At 41.3% G+C, this 16319-nt stretch overlaps 1 protein-coding gene across 5 annotated transcripts in view; it reads left to right on the forward strand.

Moving 5' to 3' along the window:
* Positions 1-16319, forward strand: part of LOC147303299 (uncharacterized) — a 75887-nt gene that overhangs the window by 56145 nt on the left and 3423 nt on the right. For 2 of the 5 annotated variants that reach the window (XM_086281350.1, XM_086281352.1), the window contains 7 exons: positions 3873-3969; positions 8340-8558; positions 10015-10155; positions 12506-12661; positions 12750-12925; positions 15026-15160; positions 15971-16108. In XM_086281350.1, coding sequence (XP_086137476.1) covers positions 3873-3969; positions 8340-8558; positions 10015-10155; positions 12506-12661; positions 12750-12925; positions 15026-15160; positions 15971-16108 — 1062 coding nt within the window. Of the gene's footprint in view, positions 1-3872; positions 3979-8339; positions 8559-10014; positions 10156-12505; positions 12662-12749; positions 12926-15025; positions 15161-15970; positions 16109-16319 lie in introns of all 5 variants that reach the window. The other 3 variants (XM_086281349.1, XM_086281351.1, XM_086281353.1) reach the window with 2 other exon arrangements.

Here is a 16319-nt window from a genome sequence, read left to right on the forward strand (position 1 = left end):
CTTGCATACATGAAGACAACTTTGCAGAGCGAAAACCAATTAATCTGTTTAGCTGAGAGCAAAGGAGCTTTATACTGAAACTCGACTATATTTCTTTTAAGAACTGGGTGACTGGAGTGTACTACTCCCTTTAAAGAAGAACACAAACTAAATACAGTAGGAAAACACCAGTGCTGCCAAACTGATGAGGGAAAAATGCATCATAATCTCAGGTCTAAGGAACACATCCGTCACACATTCTCATCTGTCAGCTTCACCAATAAGGATGAAGGGAGTACACACCATTGCATGAAAGCTTCAATGTTCAGCTATTTGGAAATTGGGAAACATTATTCAGCTACTTCAGAGTACATTTTGTTTTAAGTACATTTTAAAACTCTCCAAAAAGACGAAAGTTTGTGTTTGTGTGAACTCTGTTCTGGTTTATGGCATATTAATAGGAAACCACATTCTGAATGTTAGTGTAGAGTGATTTTAAGATCATATGAAGGCATATTAAGAGCTCATGAAACAGGCTAATGAGGCTAGGGTCTTTTGCATATTACTGCTTTAGAAAGTTGTTTCTGCTGTTAGCAAAGAACGTCAGTTCATACATCTTAAAGTTCGGGATCCTTTAAGCTCCTATCCTGGCTCCATACACTCTTCAATATTCCATCAGCTCCAATCTGTTGTTTGGCAGTACAGAGTGGAGTGATTGCAGTGGTTTAATCAAAGCAGTAGAGAGCAGCTGAGGTTGCCTGCTGTGAGCCTGAACAATGCAGTGAATGAAAAACCATAAGCGAAAGGGGGCGGCAAAGTTATGTAGCATATGAATATGAATATGTGACCCTTTTAACCTTACAAATAAAACCAAATGCTGATTAATGCACATTAAAACACTTCTCTGCCATATTGGTTAAGCTATGGCTGTGCTTTGCTGGAAGGACTGGAGGAGGATTTTAATGGAGAACAATGGTTTTAGTTGCAAAATAGGCGTCCACCTGTGGTTTATTATATTTGAGGAGAAACAGAGTCAAGCAGATACACGACTAATGGAAGAAGATTGCTGTAATAGTTTCATCTGTATGCCTGTTGACTCTCTGGCTGCCCAGCAACAACACCATATAATGTTACTGGTGTATGCAGGCAGTTTAAAGTAGGAGCGTGTGGATGATGCTCCACTTGCACACCACAGAGGGACCAGATCATATCAGTTTGCCTTTTTATTGTGAGTCATACACCTTAACTCAAAATATTACATCATATCTCTCACAAAATCCTCCCGTGTAACAGAGTCCATGTGCTTCCCTATTATTTCTTACTGTAATTAGCCGCTGGGAGGGCCTCATTAAGAGCCGGGCTCAGTCTCTGAGTTCATTAATTTTTGGCTTTGTTTGCCAGGAGCTCTGCTGCCGGGAAGTAACACAAGTTTACTGTACACATGAGTGTTTTTATGGAATAACTATAGCTTTGAAAACTGTTCAACATTCAGCTATTTAAGTGTAAAGGAGAGGAACAGCATCTAGGTTCTCATTATTAGTATGTTGTTGTTGACTTATGTTTGAAATTTCACTTTAAATTATTCTCCTTTGGGGACCTTCTGGTTGATTCATAAAAGACAAAACATCTCACTTTAATGGACCGTTTACTCCGAAAACCAAACATGCATCTTTTGTTTGTGCTGGTAGTTATCCATGTCAATTGTTCTGGTCTTGGCTAAGCTGGGTTGTCTGCACATCTTTTGATTGGCAGTTCAGCAGAAAGTTCCTATAACAGTGGCGGTGGTGACAAGGTTTGGGGATGTTTTGGATGTTAACAATACTACAGCTGATTTCTCTGTGAATTTTGGATGTTCTCCTCCGTTCTTGCTTGTGGGTTTTTTTTTTTCAAATAAGCCCGTTTAATTCGGCCTATCACGGCTCAGGATTCCTAATCTAAATAATTTCACTTCCTGATTAAATAAACTTGTAGTTTACATCCCTGAGACAAATCTCAAATCAGCGTAAAAATATAGCGCCAACAATGTGATTTCCTCTTATATCAGAACACAAAGATACGTGAGGGTTGAGTCAAGAACACCCACAGATGAAAAGGTTACTGCAGGGGCCTCGGTTTGAGTCTGCTCTTTCCTGTTCGCTCTCTCTTTGCTTCCCTGCGTGCTCTACTCTCCTGTCAATAAATGTCAAAAGAAACATTGAATGATCATAGCTTGAAATCAACATATTATTATTTCTACACATTATTTTATTGACTAAATACTGGAGAAATCTTAAGATGCGGCTTGTAAGTGTGAATGTGGGCTATACGGCACAAAGGAGGAAAAACAAATCCCGTCCTGTGGGGCAGAATAATGAGCTGAATGAACTGTTGTGTACAAGGCTCCTCTTGTTCAGGGTTTATCTGTTTATTTCATCATTTCTATTCGTGTTATTTCTATTATATTTGGTATACAGTATGACGATGTTTAAGGGAGGACAGGCAAGAGAAAAAAAATGTGTGTGTGTGTGTGTGAGAGGGTGAAAGAGAGAGTGTGTGTCTCTGTGATGAAATGCACTTAAAAATGAGGGTGGGAAGTCGTAATAACAGCCCCTAAGGAGTCAGAGAAAGACAGAGATGGATCCGGGAGAACCGGGCCATTGGCAGCCACGAATACTGAAGACCCAAGGCCACACATCCTGGTGAAATCTGCACGCCCATCCCAGCAGGAGAAGGAGTGAGGCCTTAAGTGGGGCACCCACAGCTAAGGTGTGGGACTCCCAAAGGACCGGAGGCAAAGGGCAGTCGAAGCCGCGAGAGGCCGGTGCGAGCAGAGATCAGGGTCCCAGGGCTCCAGGCCCCCAAGAACCACTCGGTGCCTGGCTGAATCTTACCACACCTTTAACCAATGATTTGAGAGCGTGCCATTGTAGCAGTTGAGCTAGACGCCATCTTTAACATGTAGTCTTTGCTGGGTGAAAAAAAAACACAAGCACTGTTGCAGCTTGAGAAAACCAAAGGTTTAGTAAGGATCGGGTCTGGTTACACCCAGAAAGCGTAGATATAAAGTTTATGAAAACAAAACAAATGCAAAATGCAAAGCTCCCAAAAAACACAAACCACCATTCCTCGACTTACAAAACGTGCAACTCACTCTCTCACAGAGTTTTAAACCTGAAAAAAGGTTACTGCTCAGTGTTCAGGATTTCTGTAGATACGATACGACATATACGGCATCTGATATCCAACAGAGTGGTGTTTGACACTAATTGTATGACCTGATTTTGTAAATTGAGGAGCGGTTGTTGGTGTCAGTCTCACGACTTCATGTATTCACAACAAGCCTCCAACGTTTTCCTGGTAAAATGCAGAAACAGCTGAGCATATTTGGGTTGGTAACATTCACGGTGATAGACGAGACAGTGAGTAATATCCAACAATGGAGTCACAGCAAAATGCGCTACAGGTAATCTTTGTAATGCGACAACACTCTGCCTTCAATATCACATTTTTCAGGATGGTTTTATGTCAAATAATAGCTGCTGAGCTCACAATAGACTGCTACCCTTTTAATTTGGTTTTAAATCAACACTTTATCATTAATTTTTCCTTTGAGACACAGAATATCAATAATTCTCTTCTCTTCAACGATCCCTGTAAGCCATTTACAAAGTGCTCAAATAATTAACCCTTCTATCTTATCTCCTCTGCTACAACCTCTCTTCTCTTTCTCACTCCATCAGACTGTTTTCTGAGTCTTGTATCGTCTGCCCTCTTCACCTCAATTTCTTTTATTCCCTTTTTTTTCCTTTCTTGCATTTATCTCTCTCACCTGTTCTGGTTCTATTATCTCTCCTCCTCCTTCTGTCCACCCCTGTGCTGCACCAATACCACATTTACCTCTCCTCTCTCTTTAGTTGTCCATGGAGGACACTACTTCCATTCTGCCTCGTCTCAAGAGGAAGCCCACCAACACCTATGGGATCGGTGCCCTGGCTAAGTCCTCTCTGTCAGGTGTGTCAGGTGTGTGTCTGTGCTGCTAGATGGTAAAACAGCCCCCATGTTGCCTCCACATGCTCCACGGTGGATCAAGAGTGAAGTTGTTGTTGAGCTCTGGCAGGGGCTGCATCTCCTTTCCCTGCTGTGCAAAAGATAATTTTTGGTTTCTTCTTGCGTGTTATTCAGATGATTGGTTGGTGACACATTAGTGCAGCAGCCAAATGATCAGTGTGTGGTTTGGTTTAATGGGAATCACCAGTATAAATGAGGCTAAATGGACTGTGTAATCTCTTGTCATTTTTCTCTTCTAATTGGTAATTACTTTGACTTAACTTTAAATCTTTGTGTTGCCCTTTATTTAAGGCAACCAAACCATTCATTCCTCTTTGCAGAGTGGGGTTTTTTTTCCCTTCTGCAAACTTTTCTCAGAGGGTGATAAAGCAGTGGCAGTCACACTGGTTTAGACAGAAGGTGCAGGCTGACCTTTCAGTTATAATAAACTACAAAATAGAAAGAGTAGTCTGGAAATAAAATCTGGAAAAGCTCTGCCCATGCAATTTGACAACAAATGCAAAAATGCAGTGAAAAGAGTCGTTTGACTGATCAAAGAACTTCTGAACAGTAAATAATTTCTTACGTCCTAATACAGTGTAGACAACCCCTCCTGAACCATCAGTGGTAGTTAGCATATGCCCCCATCAACCTGTGATTATTAAAGCTTTTTGTAAACAACACCAACACCAAAGAAGAACAGTTGGCTTACTATCCAAAATCCAAATAACTATAATATTTGAGCGCATTTAGATTTGGTCAGTCTTCCTTTTAAGGATGTCTCCCTGTGAACATGTCAACGGCACAGCTTAATTTTGGGATTGCTTGATGGAAGTCACGCTCTGACCGTCTGCATGTGTGCATCTGCAGTTTTACCACAGACCTCAAACACACAGACCAAGCATCAACCCGGCTTCCATGTTAAGGGTCCAAACATCAAATATCAGTAGATGAGCTCATGATGTCCAAGCTCCTCAAAAATCGTCCATCAAGTTAGAAAAAACAGAAGCGTGCTCATCAACCGGGATCAGAGTTATCCTGAAAAGTTCTAAGACGATTAGCATCAAACAACCAAAAACTGTGGTACATCCCATTTCCTGCCCATTCATGGTTCAGAAAGGAGTGTTTTCATTACATTGACGTAATGAAAACCTGCCCCACGTGTCTGATGTGTTTCCATCTTAACCAAAATTCAGTTCAATTTACTTTCATTTTTTCATATATAGCAACAATAGTCATATAAAGTGCTTTATATTGTAAGATAAATATCCTCAGATGTTATAGAAAGAACCCCAAGGTAAGAACCACTTGTGAGGGTGGTCAGAGCAAGACTTTCAAGGAGATCTCTAAAAATTATTAGCAGTGCTGGCAGCAGTCCATAGATGCACCCGGAGAAGACCTTGAAAGGGATATGGGCCAAATGGAAATCAGGTAGTTTTTAACCTTTAATGGGAAGAAGGAACATTTTTCATGGCACCTCGATAGCCTGTGAACAAAGGAGTTTAGGAGGACTTCAGGGTGAAGAAGTTGTGCTTTCATTAGACCGAATATGAAAAACACAAGAGCCTCACAAACTGAAACCACAGAACTTACAGTTACACATCTTACATGTCAAATGCTATTTGTTAAGTTGAACCTTGGTTTAACATAACAAATGGACATGTTTTTACCTCCAGGGCAGCCTCTGAGATCTGTTTGCTTGACAAAATCTCCACTCTGCTTCTTCCATCACTTGGTTTCTGCACTGCTTGCAGGCCAAAGAATCATCTGACACCCTCGAAGAAAACATATTTAATTATCTTTTCAAATTGCCATAAACGGCAATGGACTTTGTAAATGAAACTCTGACTTAACAAACAACTTCACTCTAGAGCAGGCGAAGGAGGAGGAGGAGCTTGGAACCAACATGGCCGCCCCTGTGGGTGCCCCTTCCTATATCACTCCCTACTTTCCTCTCTCTTCCACTGATATCAACAGCAGACGTCAATGACGGGACACATTTCAGAGTCATTGATGGAAATTCAATCAGATCTTTGATTTCAAAGAAACTAAAGTAAGTAAGAATACTTACTTTAATTACTTACTGAAGCATCTCCACAGGTGTGTTGGTAAATGTAGTGTATTTGTACCGTGGCAGTGCTGCTGCTGGTGGTGGTGTTGGTGGTGTGGCCCAATATTTGTGACTCTGTTGTGCAGTGTCGTGACTACAAGTGGCCGGTGCCTCTTTCGTGCTCTCTCTTGCTCTGTGCTTCAAACTGTAGTGCTCTTTTTTGTCTGAGTGCAGCATCTCAGAGTGTTTATGTAAAAAATGTATTTTCTGTTGTGTCTGGTGCACTTTAAATACATCTGCAGCTATCTTTTAACAGTGTATAGTGTTATATTTTTGAGCCTTTGAATAGCCAAGACCCCAACACCCTCCCTCATCCTTCATCCCCATTCTTTTAACCTATTTCCATCCCCAATTAGGCTCTGCAGGGACTGTTTGATTTTCAAATGAGATTGGCTGGCTTTGTCTAAGAGGAAAAGTGTTTCTATTTTTAGCCCAGCCTGTTACTTGCCCCATGGACCGGGGGAGCAATTTCCAAAGCTCGCTCTTTGTTTATTCATGCCTGCTGGATTTTAATTTAATTTTTTAATCGATCAGTGTCTCCGTACCCATTTGAGTCAGTGAATATGTCCCCAGTTTGGAGCCTATATTTGCATCTTAATTGGACAGAGATTTGCCGGTGGACACTTCTCCCTGTTCTGTTTACACCGAGGAACTATTTCTTCTGCCTCTCTTCGGCTCCGTAAAACATTTTTAATCACGTAAATTCTAATGAACCTCATTCATTCTGTTTACAAGAAGATGAGCAATTCTTGTAATTATTAATGTGGGTTCGTCAGCATTTCACTCGACATCCTTTGTTCTTTGTTAAAATGAGCAAAATTTAACAAGCACATGGGCAACCACGATGACCTCTGACCTCATCATTCCTGCCAATCACCTGACCAAAGATTAAGCATGGTTTGCTGTGCATACAAACGAAGATTCAGCAGTGAATAAAGATGATAGAGAGTTATATGATACAAAAATGTATATTTATTTTTATGCTAGGGCTAATAGCTAATAAACCATCTTGCAATTATTAATTTTAAAATATTTTCAATTTGTGTCACATTGATATGCTGGCTTCTCCCATATTATCAGTCAAGTTACAACGTATTTGTGGAGTTATGGCTTTTAAGAGCCATGTTTCAGTTTTACAAAAGACAAATAAAAAAAAATGGAAAAAAATATTAGTGTTTTAGGATCTGTGAGGGCACACAGCTCTGGTTCAAATCTTCTGCTTAGATCCTGGCTGCACTGGCCTGTAGACTGGTCAGTGATTGCTTCTTCTTTTGGCTGATCCCCTCACCATGGCAACCACAGGTTGAAAAATGTGTATAACCTGAACGGTTGGTGAGTGGTTGCTAGAAGTTTCTCCACCACACTGAGTGTCTACACTCAACTTTTTGACCAGTATGAGTACACATCTGGGTCTCCGTGGGGAGTACTCACATGCCAAACAAAGTCTCATACTGAATCAAACATCTTGTACTATCGCAGCACGTATCATTATTATCTTAAACAATTTGTCTCACTATAGAAGCCGAGGAGTGACTGTCACGCTCGTTGTGGTGATTAGTACTGGGGTAATAACCGAGGTGACACATTTAAAACGAGTTGACTGCTGACAGCTGATATCCTCAGGTCCACACACAGAAAATCAAAGGCAGCAGTGGTTTAAAGGTCAGAGTTTAATGTGGTCCACAGAGAGATAAATATTAGCATGTTCCTCTTGAGGAAGGCTTATTATAATAACAAAAAGACCCGTGCAGACTAAATGCTTCTGAAACATGGCCGGTGTGACTAGAAGCTGTCCAAAGGACTGAATATTACTGCAGTCAGCAGAGCTTCTTTTGGAAATAATGAAACACCAGTTCACCCACAAATACATCCATGCTCATTCTGATGATCCTAGCATACTACTGAATGCGTTTTTATAGATTAATGAAATTAAATAGGTGCCATGTTGTTGTCATAAAATCACGTTCAATCACAAATTCATTTATTACTGAGCTAACATTTCCTATCATCATCTCAAGTGTTAAACAGACCCTCACATTTCTCATTATCATTCTACTCCTACCCCCACCCCAACCCCCACATGAGCCTCAGATGGAGGTGTAGTCAACTGCAGGGGCCAGAAGTAGTTTTGACAGTTTTTGTGTGTGTGTGTGTGTGTGTGTGGTGTGTGTTGTACGTGTGTGTTGCTGGTCTGCCCCTCCTGCCGCCCTCATACCTCCTGTAGGTGTGACTCGCTCCATGAAGGACAAGGTGACCAAGCCCACCGCCATGGCCCAGGGTCGAGTGGCCCACATGATAGAGTGGCAGAGCTGGGGCAAACCATCTGCGGGGCCGCTAGGGGGAGCGGGCCATACCAACCTTCAGAGGGAAAAGGAGAGGAGGATGGAGAACGACGCTTACAGTGACCTTAGCGATGGCGAGAAGGAGGCTCGCTTTGCTGCAGGTGAGGACACACCTGAGTGCTGAATTTGCAAATATGCTACACTAATGCTTCAGTCGCATTGAGGAAACTGTGTGCAATGATTTTGCAATCTTGTCGCCTTTGAAATGGTTGGTCCACAGACGGACAGCGGGTCTGTGATTACTCGCAATCAGTATGTTATCAGTTTGTGATTAAATGGAGTCAAGCTTGCAATCTATTTATGATAATATTGAAAATGATTAATTAGTGCATCCATCCATTCTCTTCCATTTATCCTGTTCAGGGTCGTGGGGGGGCTGGAGACTATCCCAGGTGACTTAGGGCGAGAGGCAGGATACACCCTGGACAGGTTGCCAGGCTGTCGCAGGGCTAACACATAGAGACAGACAACCATTCGCACTCACATTCACACCTGTGAACATGCAAACTCCACACAGAAAACCCAGCCTGATGGTGGAAATGAACTCGGGACCTTCTTGCTGTGAGGAAAGGAGGAGCTTAGAAATCTTGCTTTTGTTAGAAATATACCCAGAATACAACCACGAGGACAAACAGCTGAGTTGAGTCCTATATTGCAAAAAGCTGCATCGTAGATGAGTTTTGCTCAGCGCAGACTGAGTTGCTGAAGTGCCTGCGTTTGCAAATCATCACTAATCTTTCTGAAAGAAACTGCAGTGAGTCCAAGTCAGACCACCGTTGTCTGGTGACAACCTCTGCAACTACCTTGCACTTGTGACGTGCAACCAGAGGTTGAAAGTGTTGCTCAATAACTGGATGACTTCTTGGTTGTCTGTTGCATGAGCAGGTTGTCATTATGTATATAAGACTAAAGGTAGACTTTTTAGTAAACATAAATAACAAATGGCAAATTGTTTAAAAAAAAAAAGTCAGTAAACAGGATATAAAGAGTCTGGAAAGTGAAGCCAACTTGCATCCTTTCCAATTTTTTCAGAGACCATAACTGTGCGTCCATATTTTATTCACAATCAATCTATCCTACAAATTTGTTCATCTCATGCTGATTAATGGCTAGAATTACATGAATACAAAAGATTTAATAAACTTATAACAAATACTTGGCAGTCACTTTCAGAACATTGCAGCTATTTATTAAAACAAAACGAAGTCTGAAATGTTATTAGACGACCTTGTGTTGTTTCAGAAAATGAAACATTGATCAGATTTTTAGGTAATATTTAGCTGAGCTGTCGCTGGTAATTAATGACTGCAGCACTTTCAGAGAAAAAACAGGGTGATACACTTTCTTTGAAAATGAGTCTAATAAACCCTCAGTATTCTCCTCCAATCCAACACAAACCTGCTGTTTATCCATATTAATGACTGTTGTTGTATCATTAATTAACATGTGTATGTGGTACCAGAGCAGGGACTGGGATTTGCTTCACGTTCATGATGTTTTAGCGAGTCGGGGGATTTTTTCATTCTTGCTACATGCATTGTTTATCTCCATCTTCAGGTATCATGCAACAGTTTGCAATTTCTGAGGCGACTCTGTTTGGTTGGAACTCGATGGACGGGGAGAGCATGGGAGCCGGCTCCAACCAGGGCAGCGTCGCCCACCTGAGTGAGGTCAACCAGGAGAGCATCACCAGCAGAGGTCAGTGCATCACCAGCCGGCCCATTTGGTGACTCGGTTTAGCGTTTGTTTTGTCCCACTGTTCGGTCGCTGTGAGCCACAGCAGAGTGACCAGTTAAGTCTTAGATGTCAAGCCCGGTCCTTGTAAATTAGGTGCTATGGTGCTACATTTGGTGCCATCAACACAATAGAGATTAATTATGTTGATGACACAATATGTGGAACTACTGAGAGGATCTAAGAGTTAAATGTGAGACAGAGATTTGTGATAAATTAACTCACTGTGTCTAAAACCTGAACGCTGTTAAAGTAAAACACGGACTCGCTTTGTGCAAGAGATTCAAACAGGTCTCAAACTCACGTCTTTGGACCACACAGTGAACTCCGCGTTTTACTCCAATGTGAGTTGTAAAAAAAAAAAAAAGAGTCCTGTCAGTTTGTCTCCAAAGCAGGGGTAAAGGACTTTTGGAGGGCAGGCTCACAGCTGCACATGTCTGCCTTTCACTCTGACCGGGCACTTACTCAATAACTTCCAAATGACAAATTCAGATGACAGCCTGCCAGTGCTGAAATACCAGAGCACATTCTGTTAGGGCTTCATGTCTGTAGCCCAAAAGAGCTGCGTGCATCAAAGGCAGAAACAGACTGGATGAAAGTTGAGACGATTTAAATTTTGCACAAGGTTTTATTAAAGAAAAATGTTGGCAAACTCATATCCTGATTTGAGCCTCGGGTGATAAGATATTTGTTTCAAACACATTCTGGCCTCACAGGAATGGCTGTGTATCCTCATAAAAATCAAAGCAAAACAAGAAATACTCCCATATTTTTCTTCCCATTCTAAGATAAAGTAAAACTAATGTGTACGCTTTAACATTTACCTGCATACAGAGTAACACTGTAAACTCTCTGTGCAGGTAAATGTTTGTTCTGACTGGTGTTTAGTAAAGCAGAGCACTGTCCAAGCCCTGAGGGAGCCTGTAGGTTAGCACAAGGACTTAGCCCCGCTCTCATTAACACCACCATATGGGCTCTGCTCAGTGCTTTATCTAGCATGCAACATCAACATACACACACGTGCAAGGGATACACACACAACAACGGTTACACAGCTACTTCATATCCACATTAGGACTGAGGGCATGTTTCTCCTCCACAGCGCTGCATCCCTCCATGGCTCTGCTCTGTAGATAAGCTAATCATACTGCTATTAAAGTTATTACCATATGTTTCTTTTGGCTGAGGTCAGGTTTAACCCTGTTTTATATCAGCCTAGATAAACACTAATGGCTGAGGTGTAATATTAGATCTTCTGATTTAGATTTAGTTCATTAGAAAGGAAATAGTATCCATAAGAGATCACAACAAGGTTTGCAATTAAAAACAGCGTGGTTCTGATATTGCTGCGGAGTTATCAAAAGTATTTTTTCGTGCTTTGTTTGTCATAAAGTGAAGAGAAACAGTCATCTGTTGATTTCCATCATATGTTTAAGAAGAACATTTCATTGTTTACCTTTACAGTACAGTTTGGGTGAATTTTGACCAAATGTATCTGCAACAAATTCTGAACTACAGATCTTTTTCTCCTGTCTGACTTTAATAAATGGATGATTAATCATTAATAAATGTTTCAGAGTGCAGGGAGAGTAATTATTAGGTTTTAAAATAAAACCAGACCCAGTATATCTAAGACATGAAAACATAACAGCCAAAATTATAATATGATTATTAATTATAATGATTATATTTTATTGAAAGTGAAAGAAGCAAGAACATTCTGGAACTGTTAGGATTTATTATATAACCACTTATAACCATAACAGCTTTTAAACACATCCACACAAAAAAATCCTCATAACTACAGTTTGTAATCATGGATAATAATTAAGCTGTAATTAGCACTCAGAGCACGCTGCTTGCTTATTGCAACTTTCTCTGTGCATTCAAAGCTATGGTAGAAACGCCAGCTCAGGTGCTTTAATCTCAGTTTAATGTCAGTTAGCTCAGAGAAATGAAAGATCTGAATTTGTTTGTTTTTTATTCTAAAATAATGTAATTTAGGGTATTTTTAATTTTTGTGGCTTTCAAATCTCAGAATAGGTAACATTTTATCCAAAAAGTATGCGACAGTTAATAGTTTGGTAAAACCTCTGAATCTAAACTGATTGAAGTTTCCATATTAATCCAACTCCTAAACTTTTGCAAACTAAAAAGACAAATTACAGAACGTTCCAGCTCCGCTCCTCCAGCTACGTCTTGATTTTTCTCTGCCCATGACTTGGTTTACCCCTGCCTCTCCACCCTAGCAGCGTCTTCTCTGTCTGTGTTTTCCTCTACAACGCCTACCATCTGTCTGTGCTTCCCTGTACAGACCAGGTGCTCCATCACTCCTCTGCGGATGTCTGGCCTCACACCTACGTCTCGCAGGGCCTGTACTGCCTGTCGTCTTCTGACGCCTGGGACCCAATCACCAGCCAGCCCTCGGGCGTGGCATCGCCTGCTGCAGGCTCCTACATCATGGCTGCCGGTGATGATTTATCATCCTCTCTTACAGGCTTTAAGCACCAGACTGTGTCACTGAGCACTGCACACTGGGTGTCTTGTGGTTGTTGCAGGTGGCAGCAATGGAGCAGGAGGCACACCTGGTGAGGGGTACGAGGGGACAGTAGGAAGTTACATTCAGCAGCACCAGGTTCAACTCGCCCTGCAGCAGCAGAGTCAACTCCAACATCTCCAACAGCTTCATCACTACCAGCAGCAACAGTTTCTGCAGTACCAACAACAGCAGCAGGTCTGTGAAAGTGATTTTTATAAAGCCTTGCACTGTTTTTCATATAAACACAGCGGCAGATGCATCAGACATGTCGGCACCAGGGATAAATTTCTATCAAAGAAATGGATGTATCCACTGTTTATTCACCAACTGGTTTCTGCATTGCTGATTGAGGCCTGAAGCTTAGTGTTAGGATCATCACCAGCTTGGGTTTCTGAAAATAGATTTAACAAAGGTGTGGGACAGACAAAAACAACAAACAGAGGATATTTAATGCTCATACGGTAATAACTCGTAAATCACAAGTTAGCCACGTCTTTGCTTGTACCCTAGTTTATAACATAACAAAATAATTACATGTTATATTAAATAAGATTTAAAAGTAGTAATTCATAACATAAACCCATCCAAAAAACATCTACTGAGGTCACACATGAAGCAACAAGTACAGACGTTTTCCCAAAGACTTATTTACAGACAGACTTAGAGAGGTCGCCCCCTGGTGGCCATTAGAAAGGATGTAGGTTCTGATTACTTTTCAGACCTAGAGGCTGAATTTGTCCTTTGTGTATACTTATATCAAACTCTTTTTACATCATGGGGCACGTACACCCCACTTACATCTTAAGTGGGCCGAACCAAATCATTCTTTTCTGTCTGTGTAAGGATCTTTAACTACACATTCAATCCATTTGATATAAGAAAGATAGAAGAAGAAGTGAAAGAAGTGAATTATAGTCAGGACAAATAAACAAATGTGGAAAATTATAGAAAGGGTTATGGCCTTTACTTAGACTCTCCTACAGTCACAATTAAATTAGTAATTCATAATTAATGAATCAAAATAAAAAATATAATAATTATTATAATTTCTATAATATAGAAATTTCTGTTATATTTTACTTGTTACTTTGGTGTAGTAAAAAAGGCCATGGGGGAGGTCTTTATCAGAAGGTGAAGCTGTAAAACTGATAAAAATACAGCCCTCCTTATTATAATACCCTCCTTTACATTTTCCAAAGATGTCCAGTGGGCTGGATTTAAGCCTGGTTCTGGTCCCCGGGCCTTATGTTGGACACCTCTGCTTTAGGGGAAAAAGTCCATGATGGCTGAACTTTAACTTTCTCAACATGAAGGAAAGGTTTCCACCTTGTTTGGTGAGATTTTGCAGTGTTGATGGCAGCAGCTTCTTAAAATGGAAAACACAAATACCACTCAGCAGATTCAAAGCACCTTCACAGATAACTGTTACACTAACACAGTCCAGTATAAATCATGCATGCACACAGCCTTAGGTCTGCTGTCCTATTAAATCTATACACCACATGTTTCTGCTCCCACAACATGTGCGCTTGCTGACCTTGTTTAAGTTTCTTATGGGTTCATTTTGTGCAGACAGTTTGAATATTGTTGAAATCAGCTGCTGACTTTCAGCTCTCAGTCTGCTGGAAGGTTTTCTGCAAACGAAGTGAGTCACGGTGAACTGTGACACCCCGAGACTTTGTTGGCTGCTCTTGCATTGGGTGCATTCTCAGAGCTCATTAAATAACTGCGAGTTATGAAATACATACTTGAAAAGGTCAGGGACTGTGTCTTAGAAAAGGTGTACTGATCCGAGACCACAATGGAAATGAGCTTGTTAGCTTTACCGTGTGTATTATATGCCTTCCCCGGAGAAGGAGACTATTGAACGTGTTACATTTAGAATAAAATCTTCCAGTCAAGGCATTTCCTCACCGTTCCCTGCAGCAACCTCATAATTTAGAGAGATTTTAAAAGTAGAAGCCAAACTAGAAGAGAGTGGAAAAAAAAAATACTAGAGTATGTGTCCTCCACCTCCTGCAAAAGCCCTTGGGATAAATGTTGGAAGAAAAAAGCGGCCTCGTCTTTTGTTTGGCAATATGTGCGCGTTACAGCACTACGCCGTCCATTATTCAAATGTCAGGAGCAGTTGGTTGTGGGTGTTTTTAGATTCCTAGTGGGAGGCAATTTTATTGTTCCAGAGAAAAACAAAAGTTTAAAAAATAAGCGGCCACAAGCCAAGAGATTGTTGATCGGGGTTACATATTAACGGCCAAATCCTGAATATTCTGTTTTTATTCTTGCTTCCCTTTACAGTCTATGGAGCACAGGCTACACAGTGCCTCCCATTCACTCCAAGCCACGCCCAATAGCACCATCCACAGCCTCGGTCCACCCACTCACCCTCGGCTAGCTGACCTGTGGGGAGCAGCACAGGTTGAGGCACATCAGGTAGGCGCTCGCCTGCTGAATCCAAATGCTCGGATTACAGAGCTTGCAGACTCGATGGTGGTTTAATATGTTCTGACAGAGCGGCTATGACAGTTTGCAAGGACACAAGGGTGCGTGACTATATATGCAGTTGCAAGGATAGGACTCTGTCTCCTGTCACTATTACAGAGTGACTGAGACAATGCAGTCATCATAGCCGTGACAGCATGTCTAGTTTCTGCTGGAAGCTACGGTTTATGATGTTTGGTCTCGATTAAAGATAAAGGTTGAATGCTGATATATTTTTGTGTTTTCTCTGCTAATTCTTTGTTTTATGAATCTGGCTTTGTTTATATCAGCAGGCCTATTTAGCACACATCTGTAGAGCAGTGAAAGATGAACTGCCAGGAAAGTCTGCAAGGTAGGAGACAGGCTGGAGGTCTGCATGGAGCACTCAGCATGACTGCCTGAAGTGGATTTGATGAGTTTTGAAAGAGATGTGTAAATCAGCCTGGTCGTCAGAGTGGCATGCCACAAGGTCCGCAAGTTTCAGCGTTTGGAATCGGCATCTGTATCTGTTGCACCCAGCTAAAGTGTATGTTCTTTTGCTCTGACCACCTGCAGATGAAAACCATGCTGGGTCGGGCCATCTCCTGTTCGTCTTCTGTTTTATTTGTCTTTTTATTTTACCTGTTATCAGGGACTTCTGGAGCCCAAGTGAAGGACGGATGTCAGTTTAAATTACGTGTGAAAATGCCACTAACCTGTTGAATCCCTTTCCAGTTTAAATTCCGTTCAACAAGCGCTTCAGTCAAATTTAACTGGTTGCAGGTGGAGATCGTTGGACACTTGAATGCACAGATGGCTGACATGGTCGGAGGCGTGGTGGAGACGGTCGGAGAAGAGCCAGAGCCTGAGTCTGAAGACTTCCCTGAACAGCGTGAAGAGGAAGAGGAGGAGCTAACAAAGGTGAGTTAGAAACAATACACTGTACTAAAAACGCTGAAGAATCAGGAAAACGTTATTATTAAAAACTGCCGCTTGGGTGTAAAGGTAAGTCAATCCCATTTTAAAACAGTAATATTGTACATAAAAGAGCAGCCCATACCTTTTTTTAATATTTGTGGTCATGGTGGAGTACTAGGTTATCAACTAGTTAACAAGCTGCAGTCTTAAACTG

The sequence above is a fragment of the Aulonocara sp. 'chitande type north' Nkhata Bay genome, linkage group LG22 (genome assembly GCF_057382095.1).
Source record: "Aulonocara sp. 'chitande type north' Nkhata Bay isolate Kocher_YH1m ecotype deep benthic linkage group LG22, A_spYH_male_GT1.1, whole genome shotgun sequence".
NCBI lineage: Eukaryota > Metazoa > Chordata > Actinopteri > Cichliformes > Cichlidae > Aulonocara > Aulonocara sp. 'chitande type north' Nkhata Bay.